This window comes from Mytilus edulis, chromosome 11, assembly GCF_963676685.1.
Source record: "Mytilus edulis chromosome 11, xbMytEdul2.2, whole genome shotgun sequence".
Classification (NCBI taxonomy): Eukaryota; Metazoa; Mollusca; class Bivalvia; order Mytilida; family Mytilidae; genus Mytilus; species Mytilus edulis.
Genome location: NC_092354.1, coordinates 77,371,712 through 77,399,693, shown reverse-complemented (window position 1 = coordinate 77,399,693; position 27,982 = coordinate 77,371,712). Strand labels below are relative to the sequence as shown.

Sequence of the window (27,982 nt, the reverse complement as noted above, 5' to 3'; positions counted from 1 at the left end):
ATTTTTTTTTATATTTCAGTAGGGGGGTCAGATGACGACTGCCCCTCCATTCCCAGTGATTGTAAGCCAGAATGTATAGTTAGTCTGCAACACTGTAGAAAGTGTGATTGTAATGACGCTCGTATGTGTATATTTTTTATTGTATTTATTACATGATGAACCTTTCATACATCTTCATTTATGGAGTGAACCAACAACTGTATTTGAAAGTTCATGCATTACCCCGAACAGGTTTGCAGAGGTTTGAAAAGCAAATGCCGATTGACATACCATTCTGCGGGAGTATCTCGATAATTTTAGAAATAAACATTATACAAAAAAGTGAATACTGCCTTGTAGATAATTTCAATAGTTATCAAAAGTACCAGGATTATAATTTAGTACGCCAGACGCGCGTTTCGTCTACATAAGACTCATCAGTGACGCTAAAAAAATTACTGCTAATAATTTCCCTTAAAAAAACAAAATTAAACGTTTTTTTCTACACGTTGATTTATATCGTCTTTTAAATGTTTTGTGGGAGAAATGGATACTTCAATCCTTCAATTAGAAAGATTATTTTGGCTGTATGATTTTTTTCTGTTCTATATTCTCAAGTCATCGCTCTATTTTATAAAAACGAACACATTGTATTATTTCAGCTAGTTTTGGAATGACATTTGAAAGCGGCGGTGGCGGATCTGGTGGTGCACAGGGGAGCCCATTTGGCAGTGGCGGCGATGGCGGGTCTGATGGTGCACAGGGGAGCCCTTTCAATCAAGGAAATGACTTATCACGAACGCCATTTACATCTTCCATTGATGCACTAGACTCCAGAGTTGGTGGAGGTATGGGAGAGGTATCGGGGATCGGAATGGGAGGCATGCGAAATGGACTCATGTCTGTTCCTGGGATGTTTTTACATGGACCTTCATCTTCTAAGGGACGTGTTGCCTGTTTAAGAGATGATATTATATGTCCCTCTTACTGTCTTGTTATTGATGAGTCCGGATGTAAATCGTGTCCATGTGGACCAGGTTAGTTCCATTTGGTTTTCTTAATTTTATTCAAATCGTAAACTGGAATCCGCTTGTACGTCACTCAGACGTCTATGAACAAAGTGTAGTAGTCAGCCGGGAACCAGCGTATTCAATTCGTAAATTGCTTACAAGAATAAGAAAAGTTTTATTTGTCAATCACGACGCACATGAAGTTAAGAATAATTTACAAATTATGATATATACGCTTACATTTATAAAACGCCACCTTTTGGCCGTAAAACATTACAAAATGAATATGCCGCCATAAATGATTATTACTTGATATTCCAATGTCAACTCAAGTCATTTCAAGCTTAGAATGTACCACCAATATTACATGGTTCAGCCTCATAAAGATACATGTCATGAACTGCTACCTCGAAAAAGTAAAGAAATAGCAATGAATCCACAATTTTGTGACATGAAAGCTTGATAAATCAATCAATAGGTGACTAGATAAAAAATGATGCATTTTTGAATTTGATATTCTTTATTGAGAAAAAATTGGCAATCGCTAATTTTAGTACAAGTCTATTATAAAGGCTTTTCAATAAGCCGTAATGGCTAGTGTTGACAATGTCGCTTATGTTCAACGGATACAAAGCAATCATGCATATTTTATAATTATAAATCCAGAATAGTATATGCACCTTTTTAATATTAATTTCGTCAATAAAATATATAAATAGAAAATATAACCACTTTTCACAATATAACCACTAGTATCAACATGACAAAAACATACTACATGAGAATAGTCCAAAACTAGTCAGTAACTATATAGTTACCATATAAAATAGGGGCGAAAATAAACTGACAACACCATAGCTAAAAATGAGAAAAACAAACAGACAGATAATAGTACACAAGAAACAACATAGAAAAATAATGTTTAGCAACACAAAATCTACCAAAAACAGGAGGTGTTCTAAGATGCTCCTGGAGGGTAAACAGATTCAGTTCCACATGTGGCACCCGTCGTGTTGCTCATGATATTTCAAATCTGGTAAATAATCTAATTCGGTAGGTCACATTCATGAAAAGGGAATGGGATTGTAGTTAACAGTTACGACGTAAGAAACATATATATATACCATAACATATAATGCGTCTTAATGTACTTTAGTACAATGAGATATTTTGTACTTTGTTAGCAAGTGGTATGGGCGTGGCAATGATATCACATAGCCATGGGAAAACTAAACCAACACAGCAGCCAAATAACCAGTGTGTGGCAACATTACTGTGCATGCTGTCATGTGATGACGGGTATAAGTTAGGACCGAAAGGAAAAGATGGATGTCAGACATGTGAATGTACCAAACATAAATCAAAACAGGAAGGTACATACAAAAAACAGAAGATGTGGTTTGATTGCCAATGAGACAACTCTCCACAAAAGACCAAAATGACACAGAAATTAACAACTATAGGTCACCGTACGGCCTTCAGCAATAAGCAAAATCCATACCGCATTGTCGGCTATGAAAGGCCCTGAAATTACAATCTTCGGCTAGTTGTATTATCTTTCAGTAACTCCAAGTTCCATGATTTCTTTAATGTCGAAGGCAGTTTATAAGATAAATTCTCAATATCATGACGTTTTATATGTATTTTAGAGTTCCGTTGGGGACGTATTAAAACACGAAAAAGCTTACAGGATCTTTGAATGTATTTATACATCTAAATTAATACATATTCATAAAATCTTTAACTATACATATAATACATAGCTTTAAAGTAATTCCTCAGTTCGATTCGTTTATGATACATGGCATGTTGTAGCTTAACTACAGAAACAGGGGAAGTAGGTCAATGTAAGCTCGTGATCATTGTTTCTGAATCCTTGTTGCCACAATGCGAATTTATATTGCATGAGATGTATTGGGGTCATAATGGATTATAATTTATTTAAAATAGAAACTAGAAACCATGAAAAGGTATAATTAGTCTCTGAATAAATTATCTATGACAATTGCTAAAAATGTTATTCAGATCACATCCATAGCTTTAAGTAGATAGCAGCTTTCGTCAAGGCTTAATACAAGTAGCATAACTTTAATCAGTGGCTTATAATACAAGATATGTGCAACTAGGCAAATCATGTCACTCTAGAAATTTCATTGAAAATGTAAAAGTACAAATTGAATTCTTAACATGTGAAAAACAATAAAAAAAAAACACCTTAAAATACAACCAACTAACTCGATCAAGAATGCATGATTTATATATTTCATCATAATTCATCATGCAAAATACAAAATTCAGACTAAGATATTATATGACTATTTCTATTAGTTGTTATTGGCTTTGGACTAGTTAACAGTAACAACTAGCACTCTCAAATCTGTTCTTAACTTTTCTGTTTTGTTGTTGGGATGCACAAACACCCGGCCATCTCCACCCTGTTTTGTTAGATGTATATCTATGTGTATCCATCTGAAGAGTTAAGCCTTTTTCAGCTGATTTGTATAGTTTGTTATAATATTTATTTTGTACAGTTTTACACCACAGTGTAAGGATAGGGGGAAGGTTGGAACACCGCTTACATGTTTAACCCCGCCACATTATGTACGCATGTACCTGTCCCAAGTCAACAGCCTGTAATTCAGTGGTTATCGTTTGTTGCTGTGTTATTTATTGTTTTTTAAGCTAATTTTCTAGGACATAAGTAAGATCATTAATATTCTGTTTAAATGTTTCACATTTGTCATTTCTAGGCATTTTACAGGTGACTATGCGATATTGCAGGTTTTGTTCATTGTTGATGGCCGTACGGTGATCTATAGTTGTAAATGTTTGTGTCATTTAGATTCTGATCACTTGTGAAGAGCTGTCTTATTTGCAATCTATCACATCTCCTTTTATTTATTTTTTTGATATAAAGAACTATTAATGATCGTAACACAATCACGTTACACAATCTTTAATTATGTTACGTCTCTCCAAGTTTTCAAATTCAAAGTCAATGTTCGACTTTCATTGTTCATACAATCTTAAAGAAACGGCTTCCTTTTTAAAACCATTCCAAGAACATTATGAAAGTGAAAACGCATTAAAACAACGATAAAAATAGTTTGAAAAATTAAAAGAATTGTATGATATTTCATTAGATACTATTATTTGACGCCGGTTCAATGCAATCATTGTTGATTATTAGATATAAAACAGGAAATGTGAGATATATGTCAAGGATACAGCCAGCATTATACCGCCAAAACTAAAGGACTTGTAAAGGTCAATATTCTTAAACAACAATTATCATTTATTTATACCATAAATCAAAAGTTATAAGATAAAAAAACGTAGGTGATTGTATAAATCTTTCAACAAAAAATTTGTTTAAGGGACAGATAGAAATGCATTAGTGCTACAACTCTATTATATGGTCCTGCTCGTGCTGCTATTAGAAAAGAAAAACATTGTTTTTGATTGCCTAAATTACATAATATAAATAGTACTTATTATCTCATATTGTATTCATAAATAAAACTTTTTAAAATCATTATAGTATGAATTTTTACATTTAAAATATTTTCTATATAAACAAAAGGATTTGTGATAATAATCTATATTTGTCAATAAGACACCTTCGTTATGTTAACAAATACATGTCACTTTTAGGCCTCCAATAATAGCAAATCCCATACGCAAATTTACCTTTAAAATGTTCATGTTTTTTTAAACGAATATAGTAAGTAAGTAAGTAAGTAAGTAATTAGTGGATTACAGTGTCACAATCTAACATTATACATAATATATTATACATCAGATAAAAACATCATAAAAATATCTATTAGATTCCTGCCTTAAAAGACATATGAGACACTTTTACCTCATGCTCATTAAATGCATACACAATTTAAAACATTTAAAAAAAAATAATTTAAAAATACAAAACAATTACTTCGTAGATCAAAAAACATTTCTCTTAAAAGAACAAAAAAGGTAGAATTAATTTTAAAATCTTAAATAATATGCTAATAAATAATAATTAAAAATTTAAGTTTTTTAAAAGTTATAAATTTATCTTTCTCCTCTTAAACATTAAATGCAATGTTTTAGCTAATAAATATATAATTGTAGAGAATAGTAAAGGTAATGGAGATAAAGAAGAAAAGGGAAGTAACAAAGACAAAAATCTAAATGGTACTGGTTCCAAGTCTAGTGGTTCTGGATCAGGTAACATTTTATCTACTGTAAAACAGCTTATTTTCGAGGATACTTTATTTAACTTTTATATTTTTTAGCCCTTCGTGCGATTTAACTTCGCGATTATCAATATTTATTGGTGTAGTTAGATAATTAAAGATTCAAGTGTTTAGTTTTCGAGACGGATTATATCCCCGTTTTTTTTTACTTGAGAAAGTATCGAAACGTTATTGCTCGCAAAAATCGGTTGGTGTACAGCATTATGCACTTGTGATGTTAAAACAATGTGAGGTCTTATGCGACTTCTGGCGGAGAGAACTTGATTAAAGTTAAGGTAAAGATGTTAAAACAATTACAACCGATTCATTGAGTGTGAAGGGAAAGATAGAGTCCTTGGTTTTCTTGCTTGTTAGCTGAACCGTGAAGTCATTATTATGTATGCAAGCAAGCTAACCAAAGATCCTACCTTTCTCTACACACTCAATGAAAGCGGCTGTAATGCAATAATTTTTTAAAAGATACCAGGAAGTGGTTCATAATATACAGAGAGTAAAACATTCTTAATATCACACACATCAAAAAAATAATTCCACTCACAAATACAAACAACAACGAGTAAAACATAGTCCACGCTACGTACTTGCAGGATTAAGATGAGACACTTTATCGGTAAATATTTTCATTTCGTAACGGTGCGGATAGTGGTCTTGCAATCCAAGTCTGTACACTAGATCTAGGACGCATTAATCTTCTCCGTTAACTGTTGATTTTCATTTGTTGGACTGATACGATCGGACGTGAACATGAAACAAAATAGTTGTCCGGATATGAAGGCCGTCCGCTTTAAATCTACTATCATTCTCTCTATGACTACATGTTATAATAGACTGTTACCTTTTCAATTAAGTGCATTATTGATCCCTTGGACAACTTTTCTCGGTATTAGTCAGTGCTCTACATCACAACAAATAAAATCGTATTGTATAAATGGACCAAATAAACCAGTTTTAGCAACAACAAAAAAAACCTTTTTTTTTTAATTTGAAAACATACACGTTCTTTGATATAGCCCTCAAAGCAAAGTTAGAGAGTACAATCCACCATTCCAATAATAGCATTTGTTCTCGCAACCGGGGGACATAGATAGACCCTTTACGTAATATTATAATGTTCCTTTGTTTAGGCTTCAACCCAATGTTTGCTGGCAGTGGTGGATCAGGCATGGGAGGAGGCGGTAAATCTAACAGCGGTTGTTCCGGACCATTCTGTGCTATGATGTCCACTAGTAAGTTCCCTTATTAGTATTATCATTATTCAATTTTGACGGAAGGTACATTGTATGAAAGCTCAGCTATAGTTTGGAATATTGTACAAAAATACCATATTGGGAAGTCTCGTTATTATCAAATCTTGAGGTTCGTGTGACAACGACTTTTAGATATGTAATTATTACGGGAACGTTTATCTTTCAAAAAAGAGTATGACATGTTATCACGATTTGCTTGATTGTCTTTTTGTTCAATGTCCAGTGACAAATGTTTTATGATTGTTTCGGGCAATATTCGATTTGAAATGTTGAGTAATCAACATTCAATTAATATTTTATAAAAGACAAGATAAAGATCGCTTATCTATAAAACATATAGAAAAGTAGAAAATTAATTAAACGCTCGGTCAGCTTTAAAGATACAAAATTGCAAACATTTGAAAAATACCAGGATAACCACATATATACCAGATCTGGTGAAAAAAAATCTTTTGCAACTGTTAAATTGTTCATGGTTCAATAATATACAGAAAAGGGTATGTTTTAATTTATTCAATGTTATACAGTGTATATAGGAATTTTACACTTGCAAACAATTAGAAGTAGGAAGTATGTTGTATATTTATGGGTTAAGCTTTATTGATGAAGGTAAATCTCAAAGCCCTTTGGACGTATCAACTTTATAAAGTGTTCTAATACATCTATTATTTGCAAATACTGTAAAATTAAAATAACTGATCTTCCGATTTATTTGATTGAGTTTATTTCAATTTCAATATGATTGATCAAAATTTACATCTTATCCTAATCGACCCATGTTCATCAAAAAAAGCTTAAAAAACTAAACAAAGTCGAACAAAAACAGCCATAGCAGTGGGAATACTCATTAACTACTGTCGATTGATGGATTATGAATAACATCTAGCAAGCCTAATCGTATTTTTGTTTTACACGGAAGGAACTTAAATATATTCATAATGATTTTGCATGTCCTTTGATCTAATACCTGGAGTGCGCATCAACCGGAAGTAGTATAACAAGATCGATCAGTTAGCGGGATACTACTGCTCACTCTATTAAGCTCATCGCCAGTGCAATCGAATGACATTTCATATACTTATCGATATAATTAATAGATGTTAGTAGAGATAGAGAAAGATAAAGCAATAATTGTTAATAGCAGACATATAAACAAAATTGTACTTATAACTTAAACTCTTTAACTGTTTTAATATATTTGTTTAAAATCGTATATTTATGTCTACAACCATCTGCGCCACGTATTCCTTTTAGTAGTAATACACGTACTAAAAGGATGTCAAATTTGTATTGCAAAACACGCATTCAAATAATTTGAGGTGTTTTGACACATTTTAAAGTTCCAAACTAAACATTTTCAGGTTTGGCTTTATTAGATTTTATGAAAAAGCAAAACATCCGACTCTAAAAAGTTGACATAATTATTTCAAATCATGTATTTTAACCTTTTTTTCTAGTAGGAAGGCATTTCGTACCTTGAAAATTTCGTACCGCTGCTTTTTCATACCCCAAATTACCATTTCGTTCCCCAAATAACCATTTCGTTCCCCAAATAACCATTTCGTTCCCCAAATAACCATTTCGTTCCCCAAATAACCATTTCGTTCCCCAAAATATCATTTCGTATTGTACATTACTTTTTCGAAATACTAAGTACCATTTCGTATCCACGCAAAAAATCATTCAGTACCCTATTGGCCAAATGCATCTACCATTTCGTACTCATTTAAAGGTTGATATCCCTGAATATACATGCAATCTGTATTACTAGACGATAATGTTTTTACAAACAAAAAATCTTATCATATATTGTATGTTCTGTTATAGCTGGTGGTAAATCAATGACTGGACCATTTACAGGTTCTGGACAAGACGGTGGCAATGGTGGTAAATATACGTACAATAGCAATATTTACTCAATAAAAAAATGATAGAGAGAGAGAAAGAGAAAGGGAAAAAGGCAAAATAGAGAAGACGATATCTTTGAAACAATATTGATATGTGGTAATCTTCAATAGTGTGTGTGTGGGGGGGTGGGGGTAGGGGTTGGGGGATGGGCGGGGGGGGGGGATAGGTGGGTGTCTTCAATTTGGACAAAAGGGAAGATAGAGCTTTTGCTTTTACTTTCACTTGTCCGATGAACCAATATAACAGTAACTACGGAAAACAATATGTTGAGTTTATCTTAAAAAAATAGTATGTTTTCATGTTTATTATAAATTATGTCTGCATTTGTTAAATTTTAAACTATTGACTCAACAGCAATATTATCTTCATATCATAATTATTTCCTACAATCATTTACATCTTGTTTATTTTGCTTATCACCAAATCGGATGTTTAAGATTTAACATAGCTTGTCTAATGTGTACATGGTATTTACAGATAAGTGCACTGGTCCATCGTGTTCAGCACCAGGAAGTAAGTATTGTATGGCATAAGTGGCGAGTAGTGCCGCTGACGTTTACTCCATATGTTTGTTTATGATAAGTATAAAAAAGAAGATGTGGTATGATTACCAATGAGAAAACTATCCAAAAGAGACCAAAATGACACAGACATTAACAACAATAGGTCACCGTACGGCCTTCAACAATGAGCAAAGTCCATACCTCATAGTCAGCTATAAAAGGCCCCGATATGATAATGTAAAACAATTCAAACTAGAAAACTAACGGCCTTATTTGTATAAAAAAAATGAACGAAAAACAAATATGTAACACATAAACAAACGACAACCACTGAATTAAAGGCGCCTGACTTTGGACAGGCACATACATAAATGTTTTGAAGGGCTTGCATGAAGTTATAAAGTGTGACACACCAACATCACTATATCATATGGACACATTTTGTAACCTGGCTTTTATTTTGACAAAATTTGACATAACATGTATGCGTAAAAATTCAACATTTGAAATTCACATTAGTTTGTTTCCATAATTTGTAAATAGATAAAAATGACGTTGTGACTTTGCAATTTATGCTGTCCCAATATACGACAAAGTTTCGTTTAAAAAAACAACATATTTACAGAATCATTTGGCGGTCGATTCTTTCGTGATTTTTTTTTCTTTTTAACTCATCTTAGTAACCAGGATTGAAATGTTGTATATGTGACAGATGCATCAAGTAATTAACGGAGCCAAATAAATTGTTTCTCATGCTATGAATTCAATAAAAATATATTTACTCAAAGCTCACATGTTATTTACAATGCATTTTATGCAAATGTTGATATATTTGTTTGTAAAAATGAAAATGTTTGCTTAAATCTCCATATAACAGAGCTGTTGGTGGTATCTTTATCTTAATATACACCTTAAACAGTACTTACAGTTTCGTACGTCATGCATTGCTTAGATCATTTTGGAATTCATGCGATTCAATAAGTTTTTGTATTTTAGTGTGAGTAATCTCTTTCTACTCGGAACATCGGTAAACTTGTGTGGCTTCTATAGTACCGCACACATCAAAGTTGATCTTGTTAAAATACTTTCACCCTGTCCGTCCGTCAGTTCTGTTTTGTCATCGAAACCACTCAACAAAATTTCCTGAATCTTTGTAGATAATTAAGACATACTATGGATATGTGAATCCACAGTAATTTATTATTCATGTTTATACTTCTAGGAGTTAAGTCTAACTTATGATTTTGACCTGGATGTATAATGTCCACAGTTTTTTATCGTTCATCACAAATCCATTAAAAACACACAACATAATTTTATGAAACGTTTTAATTTATGTTCATTTTCACATAAAAAGCTTTCTAAGCTTTTTATAAGTTGACCTTTACAGAAGTAATGAGTCATTGTACTTGTGAATCTGGTGAGATTGTGTTTCCCCAGGGTGAAATTGGGGGTTTGGTGCATGCTCACAAAGGTTCTTTTATTTATATTCTAAAATTCTGTCAAGCTCAAGCAAAAACATTCAAACGAATGCAAACAGAAAATACACTGAGACAACACCGTGTACAAGCAGTTGGAAAAACTATACGAGATCATATTTTCGAGTAAGAATTTTCGATCAACTAGTGTCACTCATTATAAATCATTAATTATTATTTGTACTCACTTCGTAGATCATAATCCTGGAACTGTTGGTAAAATTAGTGAACAGTCTGCGTGTCCGACAACAGATCTCTGTGCAAAAACCTGTAAATATACTGTCAAGCTAGGATCAAAGATGGCTGATGGATGCCCGTCATGTGCATGTGAAAAAACTCAATGTATGTATGTCTGTATTCGAATAATCAAATGTTCTGTCAATTTTTCGTTTAAAGAATACAGCTGCTTCAATATGAGTAGAAAATGTATAATAACGGCACATTGAATGGCTTTGACTGAAAAGCTTATTGAAGTGAAATAAAAAAAAAGATAAAAGATACAAATATCTGACTATTGAAAAGATTATCAATTTCCAAACACAAAGATTAAGTAAATATACAATGCTATTTCCTGTAAATTCTCTCTCATTCTAATGTGTAAATGTATTGTGTACACAGTTATTTCCCCTTTTCTGTCTTTACCAAAGTAACAACAAAAGCGACTCCAAAGCAGATTTTATGTGTTGAGGTAGTTAAATGTATAATGTCCTGTACGGAGGGTTATAAACTACAATCTGGCAAGGAAGGAGGTTGTCCTATCTGTAGTTGCCAACAACGTAAGTACAAGTTAGCTTAAATTTTTCGTTTATTTATATATTGAGAATTCCCCTTTCAATTTTCATCTGTGCACCAATTGTATTTTGTCTGCGAATTTATTGTTTACTATTGTGCGTTATCACGTTATGTTTTTTGTCCATATTTTTCCGGTCTAACTGATGTTCAATGTCTATTATTTATGTTCCAAACTTCTCTACTTTCTAAGTAAAGATTTAAGAATAATTCATGCAACTGTATTGATATCTTTAGTTGAAATTCACTATAAGAGATTATTGCAGAAGCCTGGTTTATATATTTATTTGTACATCGTCCAATAAAGCGCATGTATGAACGGTAAAGCATACTTGGTAGATAAATACGGCTGTTCATAATCATTAGCAGAAGGAAGACGTACAGCAACATTATCATACAAAAGTAGCAAAAAAAAATTGAATACAAAACCCATGAATTGATCTGTGGTTTAGATATATAGCGTTGTAAACCAGTCATGCGTATATAGAAGGCAGTTTAACACAAGCTATTTTATAGTTTACCATCTAAAAAACTAGGAATCGAATGTGAGTTTTGATAAAGGCTTGAATATCTATATTCTTTAATTATATTTTGTTTAATTTTTAGACTGTTTTCTCTATTCTTAATTTTTGCGTACATTATTTGCTGTTTTCATAATTTGTTCGTTAGATATACATTATAGACTTTTGTTTATTATTTGCCATATTGTAAACCATATCTAGACCCTTTAAAGATTATCCACTTGCGATATCTGTATTGTAACATATAATACTTGTATTAGTAGCTCCAACACCAGCCCCTACAGTGGCAGCAACGAAGAACATCCTGTCGTGTACGGAGAGAACCATACACTGCATGAAGTCTTGTAAACATGGATACCACATGTTGAGTTCTTTAAACAGCGACTGTCCACGATGTAACTGTTTACCACGTAAGTCATCATACAAAATCAAGTACAAAAAAAAAATCAAACTGAATATTTTTTTTAATTTGTTTTAACGACATTATATATTTATTCACCAAATATGCTTATTACATTGTTACATCAATAAACCAAGCTTTTCTTGATGTATCCTGTTATATTCCACTGATTACCCAGGTTAGTATTCAGCTGCTGGTATATATACTAGTCAACAAAAGAAACAATACAAGACTTTTTTTTCAAATTAAAGATAAAGTTTTCCGTTCATTGGACCAATATTGAAGGTAGTAATACTTAATCATTAAAGAAATATAAATCCGTTTAAAAAAAAAATTTTTTTTGCTTTCGTGACGTTTTTTCGCTTTTTTTTTTTTTTTTTTACAAAATTTACTTAAACGACAATTTTAAAAACAGATGTTCCAACTAATGATGCCAACCTCTCATTTAAAGGTAAAGACAATGTTTGCCATCAATTTGTTTTTAAAAATCATACAGTTTCTTCGTTAATTTGTTAAGCAAAGTTCGGTACAACGAGAAATCGTTAAAATGTATACATTATTAACTGATTTACCATAGACAGTATGTGTAAAGTTATATTCAAAGAGCGATAACAATCTTAAAACTAATCTGAAAGGTTCCAAATTTGCTGTGTGTGGTTTTCATATCTAAAGCATTGATTTGAGACGAAAATAAAAAAATTTTTTTTTTGCATTTTTTGAGATTTCAAAAAGCACTTTTTTTCCCCAAAAAATTGAAAAACAATATTTCAACACATTAGTTACAACATGAACATGACTTGATTAGCATATGGAATAGTTTTAAACAAATTTGAAATTTAATTTAAATTATGTGTCGATTTTTATTCAACATCCCGCAAAACTAATGTGCACCCTATGGTCGTTTACACGGAATTTAGATACTTTCGACAAGTTTTGATTTTCATTATCACATATGCAAACATTGAAAATGAAAGCTTTTTAAAATAGTGAATCTCATTTTGTTTTATATTTTTAATACTTTTTGATAAATTTTATTTCAAAGTCGTGTATCGTTTCTTTTGTTGACTAGTATATGTATATGCTATAATAATATGTATTAATTGCTTGAAATACAATTGTACAACATTTTAATTTATTATGTTTTATTCTATTCAATCGTCTTAACTTCGTATAAAATTTCATTGTTCGGTTTTCGTTTTATCTTTTAATGTATTCTTGAACAAAAATTTGATAAACATTTACATTTGTCAATTTCTGATCAGATACATAATCAAACTGAATATAGTATATTGTATATATCTGCATAAAAAAGTAAGTAAATAATTTAAAATTTAAAGTTATCTGCCGAAAAAGATATAAAGAAAACTTATTTGTCGTTTCATTATATTTATATAACATAAATATTTAACTGCATTTCTCCAAGTAGTAAAGACTTTTAACGCGACTTATTTTTTCATTCGTATATTTTCATTATAGCGATACATATAGCTGCTATTAAAAATAAATATTGTGTTTTATCGTAGAGTTTTGATGTATAAATGTACTGTGTAATAAACATATAGCTTCGCATTACTTCTTTATAACAAAGTCATACTGGTTATGTTCTAGTCTTTGTTAAAAGCGAAACAGAGAACAAAAAAATTTCAAAAGATGTGTACATTATACATACGACTCAAATATTTTCAATTTTCCATTTTGCATAGCTCCGACATCAGCACCAACTCCTACACCTGGTATATACTCTGTACTAAGACAATGTCCAGAGACAGTTCACTGTATGACGAGCTGTAGTAAAGGATACTCATTAGAAGGCGGATCGTCCGGCTGTCCGAAGTGTTCATGTAATCAAGGTAAACATAATTATACAAGCATGGAAAGATAACCATAAAAACAGGGTTGTATTTAATAAATATAAAATGAAAGAGAGGCTAAATATACGAGATGGACATCCAAATCAATATATCAAAAATAAACTGACAACACCATTGCTTCAAAACAACAACAACCGAGTAACACACAATATTATACAAAACAAACACTGAGCAACATAAAACACATACACAATCCTCCAAATTTAATAGAAAATACTTTAGTCGTTTATCATGATCTGGTTAGTTTATGGATGTGGCCATGTCGATCAATAAATGACATATAATATAGATAAATTTCGGAGTAAATGTAAATTGTGTGATTGGTTTTTTATTGTCCCTATGTTTTTTGCTTTGTCAAACTTGTGTTCATTATTATAGAATATATGCATTATTTGTGCTATTGGGAGTATCTGCATAACGCAGAAAACAGTGAATCTGAAAATGTGTTACATATATATATTTATAAACTTTATAAACTCGTTTATTTGAACAACACATAATAGATAACATGTAGGCAATTTTATACCTTTACATGACACTCATAAGTGGCGTTCGAATCTCTTGCAGTAAAACTGGTTACTTAAAAACTTATTATTCCATGCATACATAATGATAAGTTTCCTGATTATGTCTACCTTATTATGATAATGACTTTTGTGTACCTAATGTTGAACCCCTATAATGACTTCTGTTATCAAATGCGTGTATGTACAAAATAGGACTCTTTGAATAAGAGTGTACCTAATGGTTAACCACTTTAAAGTTTGTGATATTATCTGGGTTGTTTTTCAGCTCAAGTTATTACACTTATGTGTACAGCGGCTCTTTCCTGTCCTAGAGGGTGCCAGCTCGGATACAAATGTGGAAATGATGGCTGCCCAACGTGTTCATGTGTTGAAGCTAAAGGTATTACTTTTTTTTTATAAACTGAAGGGTTTCCTATGTGCTTAAAACTACAGAGGCCATTAAAAGATATAATTGAATCGCATAAGTCTGTTGTGTTGGTATGGCATATATACTATTTACTTGTACCGTCCGTAATGATAATCTGATTCGTCAATGTAAGCAAAAACGGCTAATTCTAGAAGAAAAAAAATCGATATTTTTTTCGGTACAATTTAAATAAATTATCAACCAAATAATCCAGTATAAACTTCCAATTAAACATTTAAAAAAATATATTTAAATTCAGATATTCACTTCAGTTTCATATGCTTTGAGCTATTATGCTAATAATTATTCAAAAGTTCGTAAACTGCATGGGGTTAAAAAAGAAAAAACAAATGTGTTAATTCATTTTAACATCATCGACATGTTGCTTTTTTAGAAATTGGAGTTACACACACAGACACCTACATTCAGTCTTCATTAACATGTAGTGTACAGTTAAGTTGTGTGAGTAAATGCCCGTTTGGATACAAAACGGGAGAAAATGGCTGTCCAACGTGCAGATGTTTGCAACACATTTCAGGTAAAGATTAATAAAAAAAACACTTTATTGTGGAATTATTGCATGACATGTATAACTATTTCAAATGTTAAAAATAGTTATCAAAGGTACCAGGCTTATAATATGATACGCCAGACCCGCGTTTCGTCTGCATAATATTCATTAGTGACGCACAGATCAAAATAGTTACGGAGCATACCAAGTACAAAGTTAAAGAGCATTGATGACCCATCATTCCAAAATGTGGAATTTCGTATATTAATTGGTTTTAAAGAATGTTTTTTTTTGTGTAATATTACTTCATAAATATTCATTAATCTAGGAAAAGAATAATGTACTTTAAACAAATGAACGTTTAAGAAATCATTATATTTTTTGCGTTCGGTACCATATTTGACTTGACGCACATAATCAATACGGCATTAAATTTTGTCATCACATACAATAACGTGACAATGTTATTGACTACATTAAAAAAACAGTTATCTCTCTTTTCAGCGTATCATTTGCTTACAGAAAAACACCATTTAGCTGTAGCTGATAGATGTCCAGAAGCTACAAGATGCAGTGAGATGTGCCCAGAGGGATATACATTGAAAACTTTAGTCGGAAGAGAATGCCCCGTATGTCAATGTGTCAGAATCATAACAGGTAGTTATAATAGTCTCAGACATACATGTATGGCTTACAAAAATAAATTCAGTATTTGTAAGCAGGTTGGGCCCTCTTTTATATCCGTGGGTACATGTATATGTAGATATTAAATTGTGACAAATAATACATTGTTTGTGTGAAGGAAACGTTGCCAATCATTGTTGAAGTAAAATTTAATCGATTAATCGGTTGATTATATAGATTTTGTATTATTCCTTAGTGACAGTTTGACCGAGTCTTGATTTGAGACGGGTGATGCATTCATATACGTACGAAGACGCGCTTTTTTTGCCTCGATTTGTATATTTAAAACTTGAATAATAGGCCCGTTAACGTTATTGAGCCAATGTTTTAATTTGAAGACACATACAAGTATATGTGCTTTTATAATGCACCATATCATATTTTAATTAGGATCACATTAAAACGATTGCTCAATGTATCATCAAATACAGATAAACTTAGTTTTTAAAGACGCTTCAAATGTTTCTATATGAAATACTCTGAACCTTTTATCTAGGATATTCAAACATCCTAATATCGGTCCTACATAACTTTACAAAACCTCTATTTGTATCATTTACAGCAACAATGTCATCATATCGTTTAATACTATCATCTGTTTATTCCACAGAGAGTATACACAATCAAGTGGGAAGTTGTACTGGTCCAGAATGTTCATCAGGTATGATTGTGTAAACAGTTCTATAGGTATTAATATTATCGATCTTTAATATCTTTTCATAATTGTTTGTCTTTGTTTTCATGTTTCGTAGTTATACATGTTATATCGACATATAATACTGTGGATTCATTATAGTTCATGCGATACTATTTTTTAGCTCACCTTGCCCGAAGGGCCAAGTGAGCTTTTCTCATCACTTTACGTCCGTCGTCCGTCATCGTGGTCGTCGTTCGTCGTCCGTCGTCGTCCGTCGTCGTCCCTCGTCGTTAACTTTTACAAAAATCTACTCTTCTGAAACTACTGGGTCAAATTTAACCAAACTTGGCCACAATCATTTTTGGGGTATCTAGTTCACAAAATGTGTTCGGTGATTCAACCAAGATGGCCGCCATGGCTAGAATAGAACATAGGGGTAAAATGTAGATTTGGCTTATAAGTCTGAAACCAAAGCATTTACAGCAAATTTGTTTATCAAGTGCAGATCTATCTGCCCTGAAACTTTTAAATTAATTGGACAACCGGTTGTTGGGTTGCTGCCCCCCCCCCCCCCCCCCCCCCAATAAAAAAAATTGTAATTTTTAAAGAATTTTTTCGTTTTTGGTTATTATCTTGAATACTATTATAGACAGAGATAAACTGTAAACAGTAATACTGTTAAGCAAAGTAAGATCTACAAATAAGTACGACATGACTAAAATGGTCAGTTGGTCCCTTAAGAAGTTATTGCCTTTTATAATCAATTTTTAACAATTTTCATCAGATGGTAAATTTTTGTAAATTTTTACAAAATATTTCCTCTGTAACTAAAGGGTCAAGTTTATTATAGATAGAGCAAACTGTAAGTAGCAAGAATGTTCAGTAGAGTAAGATCTACAAACACATCACAAAAATCAAAATTCAATATTGTCATGAATCCATCTGTGTCCTTTGTTTAATACATGTTACAATAATGTATGCACATAGACCAAGGGGAGCGACACAGATTCTTAAGAGCCTCCGGTTTTTTATTTCGAAAAATAGGTCAAACGCTTATTTAGATGTTCAACCAATAAAAAGTAATCTGTAGGTTTGTTCATGAATGCAGATAATTCTGCATTTTTTTGTTTTTTAATTCAATATAGAATAAATACAATTGTATCTGAGACCTCGCAAATTGCTACCAACGAATATAAATGACTCGGCAGTTTTTTGCTATATGGTGAGTTGGGGTTTGATAATTTTGTTTATATATTAAATAATCAAAATTGAAATCGACAAAACAGTTTTCAATTAAGACGGTTAAAAAAAGTTGCATCGTTAGATACGCAAATTAGCTCCCTTACGCCATGTAAGAGAAAATACTTCCTGTGGTTTATGATTAAACTAAAACAAGTACGCCTGTGCCGTCTCAAAACCTCGAGGAAATTTTCTAAACGACACAAATCCAAAATCCATGATTAGTTATACAATACGAACCGTGTCTTATATTGACAGAAAGTAAATATGCCTTTCAACTAAATTTTAAACAAGAGAAAGCTAGTGACAATACGACAAAAAAACACGAGGAATCAATGGGAAATTCTTTGGAGTAGTTCATTACGTTCGCTTGGAATTAAGTTCTGTTTATTCAATCAGTTGATTAAAAAGGTGTCCTTTGTTGTTATTTTGAATTCGTGAAGCATGCTAATTCCATAAATCAAAAAGATGAAGCACTCGTCAACAAATCATTTCCTGTTTTTTCTTGAGATATGATTTGAAGTTCTCTCTTATATTGTTTACATAGCTAACGGCTTCATGGATTTTCAATCCCTACATTGGAAACATAAAGGACAACAAGTTCGTAAAAAATGCAATAAGGTTTTAGATCAATCAATAATAATTCATTTATCTTTAATATAAAGCTTCATTATTCATTAGAAAAGAGTAAAATCACAAAAATACTAAACTCCGAGGAAAATCAAATTGGAAAGGCCCTAATCACAAGGCAAAATCAAATGACAAAACACATCAAAAACGAATGGACACCAACTGTCATATTAATGACTTGGTACAGGAATTTTGAAATGTAGAAAATGGTGGATTAAACCTGGTGTTATAGCGCTAAACCTCTCACTTTGTACGACTGTCTCATCAAATTCCGTTATATTTACAATAATGCTTAAACCAAACAGATATAATAAATAAAATAGTTAAAATATGGGTACAGCAGTCATCATCGTGTATCAATTTAATTTAAAAGAAACAATGTCGCGTGTCTGATGTCAGAAAATTTATGCGTCACATATTTTTGTCTTTCAATTTTTATACAAACAATTTAAAAATTTCACATGGGCAATGTTAGCATACATTTTCTATACAGGTTTAAACAATCAATAGTATGTAAGAATTCATTTCAGAAATAGACCGAGATTTAAAATAATCAAGTTCTATAGAATTTATAAGAGTCCACAAATGGTTCATTCCTCTGTGTGATTAAATAATTTTAACGTTTGTGGTTCAACGTATTTTCTAATTTATAATAGAAATATAACTTAATGACATATTATAAAACAATTGCATACTGAGGGGATCTATTGAAGTACAGAGTAACGTTATAAGAACCAACGAAACACTTAAAGTCGCATATATAAAACACACGATCAAAAATGAAAGATAATACAAACACATTGACGGGAAGTATAAGTACCGAGCCACGTTAAATGGATATCACAGAAATCAATCCAACAGTAAAATGATATTAACAATAGAAAAATGCCAAAAAAAATATATATAACATGGTATTAAGATGATAAACAACGTCTGTACGCAGAATCTATAAATCAAGGCCATCATGTATTATTTGTGAAGTTGATACGGAATATTTATCAACAAGGTCATAGTACCTTCCTATGAACTTTTTTTAGAAAATGGACAAGACGTTCTTTGACATTCCCCTGGTTCATCAACATTCTGCTCAGACACTGATGACGTTTTACAAAGTCTGAGTAGGAGCTGTACTTCTCAAAGATTAATATAAAGCTTTAATATCATTAACACTACTTGATTTTTGTTTCTTAACAGCGTTCTTACATTTATGCCTCCAATAGTAAGTAACCAAATGTTCATATTTTTCTGTCTCTTTAAAATTTGTTTAAGGTATAAGGTTTATTGTTTCAAGTAGATTCAAATTAATTAGTATTATTTTAGTTTTTTTATATAAAGAACGACTATGGTTAACTATTCAGATTTGATTTTGATTTGATTGTCCTTTCGAACGATGGTCTGATTCATGGTCTGATGAAAATTTAATGACTCAAACGTCATGGTCATTTTCAGAAGTAACAGATGGAACTACATTTTATCTAATTTCTGTGTTTTGTTTTGTGTTAATGTTATGATATTGTCAGTTGATAAATTTTTACTCTTCTTTCATTTTACTTGCACTTGTGATGAGTTTATTTACAACCACTGGGTCGATGCCACTACTGGTTGAGTTACAAATCCCCGAGGGTTTCACCAGCCCAGTAGTCAGCACTTCTGTGTTGGTTTTAGTTATCACAAATATGTTTATATTTATAAATAAATTGTAAACAAAACTTTGAATATCATTATCTCAGTACTAAACACGTCTGTATAATTTGAGTTATAGTTATCAAAGGTACCAGAATTATAATTGAGTACGCCAAACCCGTGTTTCATCTTTCATAAGATTTATCAGTGACGCTCATATAAAAAAAGTTATAAGGCCAAACAAGTTTAATATTGTAGACCATTGATAACCCAAAATTCCAAAACGTCTTGCAAAATACGGCTAAGGTAATCTATGCCTGTGATAAGAAAATCCTTAGTTTTTTGGAAAATTTGAAAAGTTTTCTGAGCAGAAAATTATCATTGATATGTTCATAATTATAAATTAACTGTTAACAAAACTTAGAATTTTTGAAATACTAAGGCTTTTCTACATCAGGAATAGATTATCTCAGCGTTATTTGGCAAAACCTTTAGGATTTTTTTGTCCTCAATGCTCTTTAACTTTGTACTATTTTAGCCTAACTAACATATTTTTATTCGAGCGTCAGTGATAAATCTTAAGTAGACGAAACACGCGTATGGACATAGAACATCATTGTAAGTTATGACTTTACTCGACCTTGTGCCAGAGCACGTATATATGTACATGTATCAGACTATAAATAATTTTGGAACAGTTTAATACGAAATAACAAATAAGTTTTTGTGTATTGTGTAGTGTTCATTTATTACCTCAATTTTTGGACAATTATATATCATTATAGACTTTGCATAGCATATTTACAATTAAGGTATTGGTATTCATCGCATTCGATTTCTCTCCGACACAGATAATTTAATCATATGCATAGAATTTGTTATGCATCCATCCATAATGTAACCATATTATTTGTATGTAATGCTAACGCATGAAATTACATTTTACTTTTGTGCACTAAGTATTAGAGAATTGATAAGAAGTAGTGGATTCGTAAACGATAATCAACGAGCGACTTTAGTCGCGAGTTGATTATCGTTTTCGAATCCACTACTTCTTATCAATTCTCTAGCTTAACCCATTCCTAGTAAAACGACTCTAGCTTAACCCATTCCTAGTAAAACGACTATCTGTTTCATGATCTGACAATGAATCAACTGAATTTCATGAAAATAATTCCGTATTTTGTCTTTTTTATTGTCTAATAGCTGGAACTGACAAGATCCACACGGTTCAAATTTATATTTAACTTAATTTAAGTTCAATTTAACTTTAATGTGTAGTTATCTTTCCTTATTGTTACCAGATTTTGTATTTGTAAATGATTAATTCATTCAATGTTGAATTTTTACAACTTATTTATATTGATTAGATTTTAGTATTTATAATTCATTCAAAAAGACATATAACTAATATATGGATTTTTTAAAACTTTTTTGGAAAGTTAAGACTTTTTAATCACCAACATTTAGAAACCTTTAATATTTACATATATATAGTATTTAGCAACCTAATGTTCAAACCAATGGCCCGTTTGATTGAATTTAGCACACACCTATCTAATAAAGATAAAAAAAAAAAAAAAACAACACACTACATTCTATAAACATTTTAAAACTAAATGAAAAGTAAAATTCACATTTACACCACTTCACCAGTTGTTGATAAAATGGTCATAACTGAAATATTATATATACGTTTTGTTTAAACTGGTTCCCTTTCATTTTGTTTTGATTTTTTTAACGTTATTGCATTTGTCATTCATCGTCAATCAGTCAATGAACTAGTATTATTTGTGGTACGCATCCTAAAACCCAAGCAGAATTGCTTTTGCTTCAAATGTACAATATATAAGAATGTCAATTTTGCATTATGTCATGTAAGCTGTAAATAGCCGTGATCGTCTAGTCGTTGGCACCGAAAGAAAAAACTGTGATATTAATTGTGCAAAGTTCAAGCCCAGTACCCGGAATGATTTTTTTGTAATGTTTTTCTCTACCAAAATATTGTTTTTAATCTTAGAGGCATCTATAATATTTCATTTTTACTCTAAAGTTGACGATTTTGTTTCTAGTTTCACAGTCAAAGAAAAAGTTTTACAGTCGTATCTAATCACACTTTATTCACATAAGAGTCAATTAAATGTTGATGTATATTTGAACCATTTATAATTAAACAAATATTAAGTGATCATAGTATGATATCATTATAATCATTAAACCAAAATATGATGAAAAGGTCAAGTAGTTATCAGAGGTACCAGGATTATAATTTAGTACGCCAGACGCGCGTTTCGTCTACATAAGACTCATCAGTGACGCTCATTTCAAAATATTTATAAAGCCAAAACAGTACAAAGTTGAAGAGCATTAAAAGGCCTTGTACCTTTAAAGGGATAAGTGTAATGTGTACATGGATGTTTATTTTATCAAGGAATTGGACTAGTAAGTAATATCTACAGTTCCTTGATTTTATAGTGTTTATATATTTCATTAGATAACAAAAAGACAGACATACAGTTTATTGACATGCTTTGACAGATATACGCTATAAGAGTGATATTTAAATAACAATTTATATATCAGTACTCATGGTCTAGTGGTATCATGTATAGACTACAGACTTAACTGTCGAAAATACGCGCGAGTTCGAACCTATAAGAGTCACTCGTTTTTGAGAGGACAAAATATCGTAAGTTAAAAGTAATCATATAAGTTATCTTAAGTTAACATGGTGGTCAGTGGATTCTTGAAAAATAATCCACCGTTAGAACAATAGACTGACGTCAGAGAAATGGGTTAATACTGAAGAGATTCATATGGCAATGTTATCGACATATTCAAATTCACGAGTAAAGTGATTAAATCTATAAAGCTTAGATGACTTTATTCTATTTGTCGTTAATTTCCTGATGTTACTTTCACATATGTAAACATGGTCAACTAGTTTAGTCTGTATAGTATTGAACTTGATGTGGATAATTACAGAATATTATCAGCTGGAGAACAAGTACATTGCTTGTAGGAGCAATATATGCACAGACTTTATTTCATTGTTATTCTGAATATGTTTAGCCTATATATTTAGCGACTTGTGGTAATTCATATCACATTCAATTTTGCACTCATTTTAAAGAGCAATTCAGTACATTGCCAACTGTCATTTATGAAAAAATGTAGAAACATATAGGTTATAAAATAATACGGTAGGATTTGTTTTTATCAATTTTGAATTTTATGTGCAAAGTAAGAATTACATCGTGACATGATACGTCATCTTGTCCTGTTTATAAGACATATTTCACTATTAGACATGGTATCTTTTTAAAATTAGATAAGTCAACCAGCCGACTTAATTAAATCATATGTCGACATATGTTTTGAAAGACTTGTCGACTATCTTTGTAGAAAAAATGCGCAATTAACTGGATAGCATAGTTATCAAAGGTACCAGGATTATAATTTAGTACGCCAGACGCGCGTTTCGTCTACATAAGACTCATCAGTGACGCTCATATCAAAATTGTTATAAAGCCAAACAAGTACAAAGTTGAAGAGCATTGAGGATCCAAAAGTCCAAAAAGTTTTACCAAATACGGCTAAGGTAATCTATGCCTGGGATAAGAAAATCCTTAGTTTTTCGTAAAATTCAAAGTTTTGTAAACAGGAAATGTTAGGTTATAACTATGTTGTAGAGAGCATGACTGTCTCTTTTACTCAGTCCCCATCTCCATATGTTCCATTCTCAGTTTCCTAACGTAGGAACAAGTCATCATCGCAGATATGACATTTAAATCGATTTCATCAAAACTAAATTTTGACTGTTAATTTAGTGAGTATAGTCCGTTCAGCAATGATTACGTATGAACAGTTTTACAGTCCGCTTATCTATGATGACGTATGAACAGTACGATACGGATACACCACCACAACTCAAGTATGAGGTTGTCTGATTTGTAAACGTACAATTAGACATAAACAAATAAAACAGCAAACTACCAACAAATAGTGTATTATGTCTTTATAAAATAAATGTACGTGGTATCTTTGTTTAGCCTCCTTGGTGTGATATATCCTTGTACCAAAGTAATGGAATCTTACGCGACCGTCACATTACGTGCGATAATTAGTGAGCTTTACATCCACGATTGATCATCTTTCTATAAAAGGAAAGCAAGTCAGAAATAGGATATTCGATTTCACTTCATTTGATGTGTTTGAGCATTGAATTTGCCATTGATGAAGGGACTTTCCCTTTATAACTTCCTTTGCGATTGGTATTTTTGTTATTTCAATTTTAAAAACATATCGTCTTCTTCAATGACAGACTCCTGTGTAGTCTATTTAAACATTCGACATGCTAAAAGACTTTTATTATTATTCTCACATTGTAGAAAACATCGAAACATTAACCTGGAAAAGGTTTTGCGATCCTTGTTTGCTTAATGTTATTTGCAGACAGAATTTTGACCTAAGTTAAAGTACTAGAACATAATTTAAACTATACATAACAATTAATATAGATTATAACTAGGCATAATTATCCTAAATTGCAATTAGATTAAATATTGCCCTTGATAGTTGTCCTTTCTGTTAATCTTGACAGAAAATGATGCAACATGTCTAAGTAACACAAGGATAGACAAACAACGCAGCTAATGCAAGATTGAATTAAATCAAATAGGATGTAACTAAATTTTAATCTGACACTTCATTCAAACACCTATACTTAGCATGTTGGAATTGTTTTTATTTTTCATTTTCAAAAGGGCCAGTTCACCATTCATCGTTGAAAGAAAGGTGCCCTGATACTTTTAGATGCAATGAAATATGTGAACATGGCTTTTCCTTACGGACAGTGGTAGGCCAGGAATGTCCCGTGTGTCAGTGTGCTGTAGTTACAGGTACATTGTATGTTGTATACTTTAAAACATTTGTGGCCTATCCTATACAGTTTATGATAAGGTTGATAGATTTCTCTGAAAGTTCGAGCATATGTCGTGTGTTATTTATATCTCATATAATTAACATTTATCCTAATAAAAAACTATTATTATTCGGGTATAGTGTTTAACCGCTGTCCGTTCATCAATCTGTCCGTCAGTCCGTCCATCTATCCGTTCGTCCGTCTGTCTGTTCGTCCGTCCGTCCCATGAAATTTTTCGTCACATCTTTTTCAGGAACGACATCATAAGGATTTCTCAAATTTGGTTGCATGGTTTATAATAGCCAGCTATATCGTGTGGTTTGTTTTTAGATTAACTCAACAACTTTCTGTTTACCGACTACTTGTATCATTTTACACAATTTCTGTCACATCTTCCTAAGGAACTAAAATATAAGAACTTCTAAAATTTGGTATCAGGTTTTATATAAGTTAACCTAACTGTGTGATACGTTTTCAGATTTATTACTCAACAACTTCTGGTTACCGAAATTCACTTGTATTATCAGTGAGCAGTAGCAGCTCAGACTTTCACTTATATTTTCCCTATTATTTGCAGCGCTTCCCGAACAACCTTTTTTGGTTACGCTCTTTTAATGGTAAAATAAACGAAAGAGATTATCTATCCATGACAAACAATCAATAAATGCACAGCAACAGCAATTATATGCCACACACAAAGAGCAAATGAACAACGCATATATTGCTGTCCCTCATCTTAAACAGTGAGGCCTTCTACACGGAGCAGAAAAATAAAACTGTAAAACAAGTGATACCGAAATGTATTTATCATTGTTTATGGGATGATATGCGTTATTATCGTAACAGTGGAAGATCATAAGTTTGATCACAACCTCGCTGATGTGAGCGTTTTTAAAATGTGTACTTTCTAAGAATTACTGGATAGAGTTAAATAATCTCATGACTAACCATGTCAGCTAATGAAGTACACTCCAAGTCAGATGTATGTTTAGCAATAAACATTGCAAATTTATAGCACATGTTAATCTAGTTTTTAACGTAAATCGGTTAATATATCAACAACTCTGCGCAAACTCCAACCCGTTATATAAGGTTAATTACAAAACAAATAAGACATGTCTTATTTCATAAAGTTAAAGACATCAATGCATTTTACCATGTATATTTTATTCTGAAATGCCAGTTCTCTGAAATATTTTGCTTTTCTTAATGTAAATCATCGTCAAATGTAGAATTATTGTATGAAAGTAATTAATTTGGAGGCAAATCTATTTCTATGTGAAAATATTAAGAAAATGCACCAGTTTTAAACTATAAATTGTTTATTTAAATTCTAAATTTGTTTATTTGAATTGTAAATTGTCCATGCTATGCATGTGTCTTTCATAACTGTATCAGTTCATTTTATTCACAGATAAAATAACTATGGCGAAAAGTCAATCAGAATCCAGTCAGGGAAAGAACGTTATGTCTGGTAATGAATCATCACATAATACAATAGTCAGTGGTAATATGGGAACACACAGTTCCGGCGGAAGTACAATAATGAATGGACCTTCAGGAAGCATATCCTTTCACGAGTCATTAACAGGTCATGTGCCATTAGCGGGGCACTTCAATGGGGGAACTTTACATCAATCACCATCTCACAATTTACCATTAGCTGGAGATTTAACAGACAGGAATTGTATTGGGCCTACATGTTCTGCCAAAAATGGAATGCCTACAGGTACATTAAAATATAGATAACATCACTCTTCCCAGTTATATTTTTATATCTATCTGAAACCTTGCAACTTCTATTTTAAATGAAGTTAATTGTATTGGCCTATAATGATTTACTTTATGGTTGTCTCATTGGCACTCATACCACATCTTCCTATATCTAGCAACACTATTTTGAAAAAAAGAACAGATTATACACCAACATTAGACAATGCGCCTATTACAAATTCCAGTACAAACAAAATTGAATATACACCATTCACTATGACGGGAGAAAGAGTTTCTAAATAAAGGCAACAGTAGTATACCGATGTTCAAAACTCATAAATCGATAGACAAAAACAAATCCGGGTCATAAACCAAAACCGAGGGAAACGCATTAAATACATGAAAACGACGACACAACATTAAAATGTACCACACACAGAAACGAACTAAGCATTAGACAAAATCCGATGTGAATAACAAATATAACATCAAAACTAAATACATGAATTTGGGATAGAAAAGTACCGTGACACGTCTTACAATAATGTGAATTCACACTCAAATATAAGAGGGAACAAACGACACAAAAGAAACACAACGTTAAAATGTAACACACACAGAAACGAACTATAATATAACAATGACCATATTTCTGACTTGGTAAATCATTCTTAGATAAATTGTAAAATGAAAACGTCTTTTCATGAATTTATCATTATTTCTTGTAGATATTTCCTTAATGTTGTACTACGTAATCTAATCTTGTTTGTTTGTTGGTTTTGTGTTGTCGATTTTTGCTTATTTTCAGGATATCAGCAATATTATTTCAGATTGAATATTCATTTGGTATTTTTCGTTTTGAATTTTCTGCGATAAGTAAAATATAACAATTGTTTTCATTGACAGTCTGTTTACTAGGGCAAGACATAACAGCGATGAAAAAATATATCTTCTTGATTATTGTTTTATATTCGCAGGAAGGAAGGCCCATATTCAACCTAGCCAGTGTGCTGAAATATTGACTTGTGTAGTGTCATGTAAACACGGATATAAACTTGGCCCCAAAGGAACTGATGGGTGTCCTTCTTGTACATGTCTAAAATAAACTTCTCTCCTTTTAAATGTATGTGTGTCTGTATCA

The 27,982-nt window shown here is 31.7% G+C and overlaps 1 protein-coding gene across 1 annotated transcript; it reads left to right on the top strand.

Annotated features, from left to right (window-relative positions):
* Positions 1-24: 24 nt before the first annotated feature.
* Positions 25-27,950, top strand: LOC139496329 (cysteine-rich motor neuron 1 protein-like). The gene is made up of 18 exons (XM_071284846.1): positions 25-121; positions 642-1,016; positions 2,174-2,362; positions 5,106-5,201; positions 6,355-6,456; positions 8,305-8,364; positions 8,863-8,898; positions 10,562-10,708; positions 11,014-11,142; positions 11,940-12,086; positions 13,780-13,926; positions 14,740-14,853; positions 15,275-15,418; positions 15,896-16,048; positions 16,686-16,736; positions 24,971-25,105; positions 26,543-26,857; positions 27,819-27,950. Exons 2-18 carry the CDS (start codon positions 653-655, stop codon positions 27,944-27,946), a joined length of 2,457 nt encoding a protein of 818 aa, XP_071140947.1. The 5' UTR covers positions 25-121; positions 642-652; the 3' UTR covers positions 27,947-27,950.
* Positions 27,951-27,982: the final 32 nt, after the last annotated feature.

Coding starts and splice junctions, on each gene's coding strand:
- LOC139496329 (XM_071284846.1), top strand. CDS start 653: ATGACATTTGAAAGCGGCGGTGGCGGATCTGGTGGTGCACAGGGGAGC. Junction 1,017..2,173: donor ATCGTGTCCATGTGGACCAG/GTTAGTTCCATT, acceptor GTACTTTGTTAG/CAAGTGGTATGGGCGTGGCA. Junction 26,858..27,818: donor CAAAAATGGAATGCCTACAG/GTACATTAAAAT, acceptor TTATATTCGCAG/GAAGGAAGGCCCATATTCAA.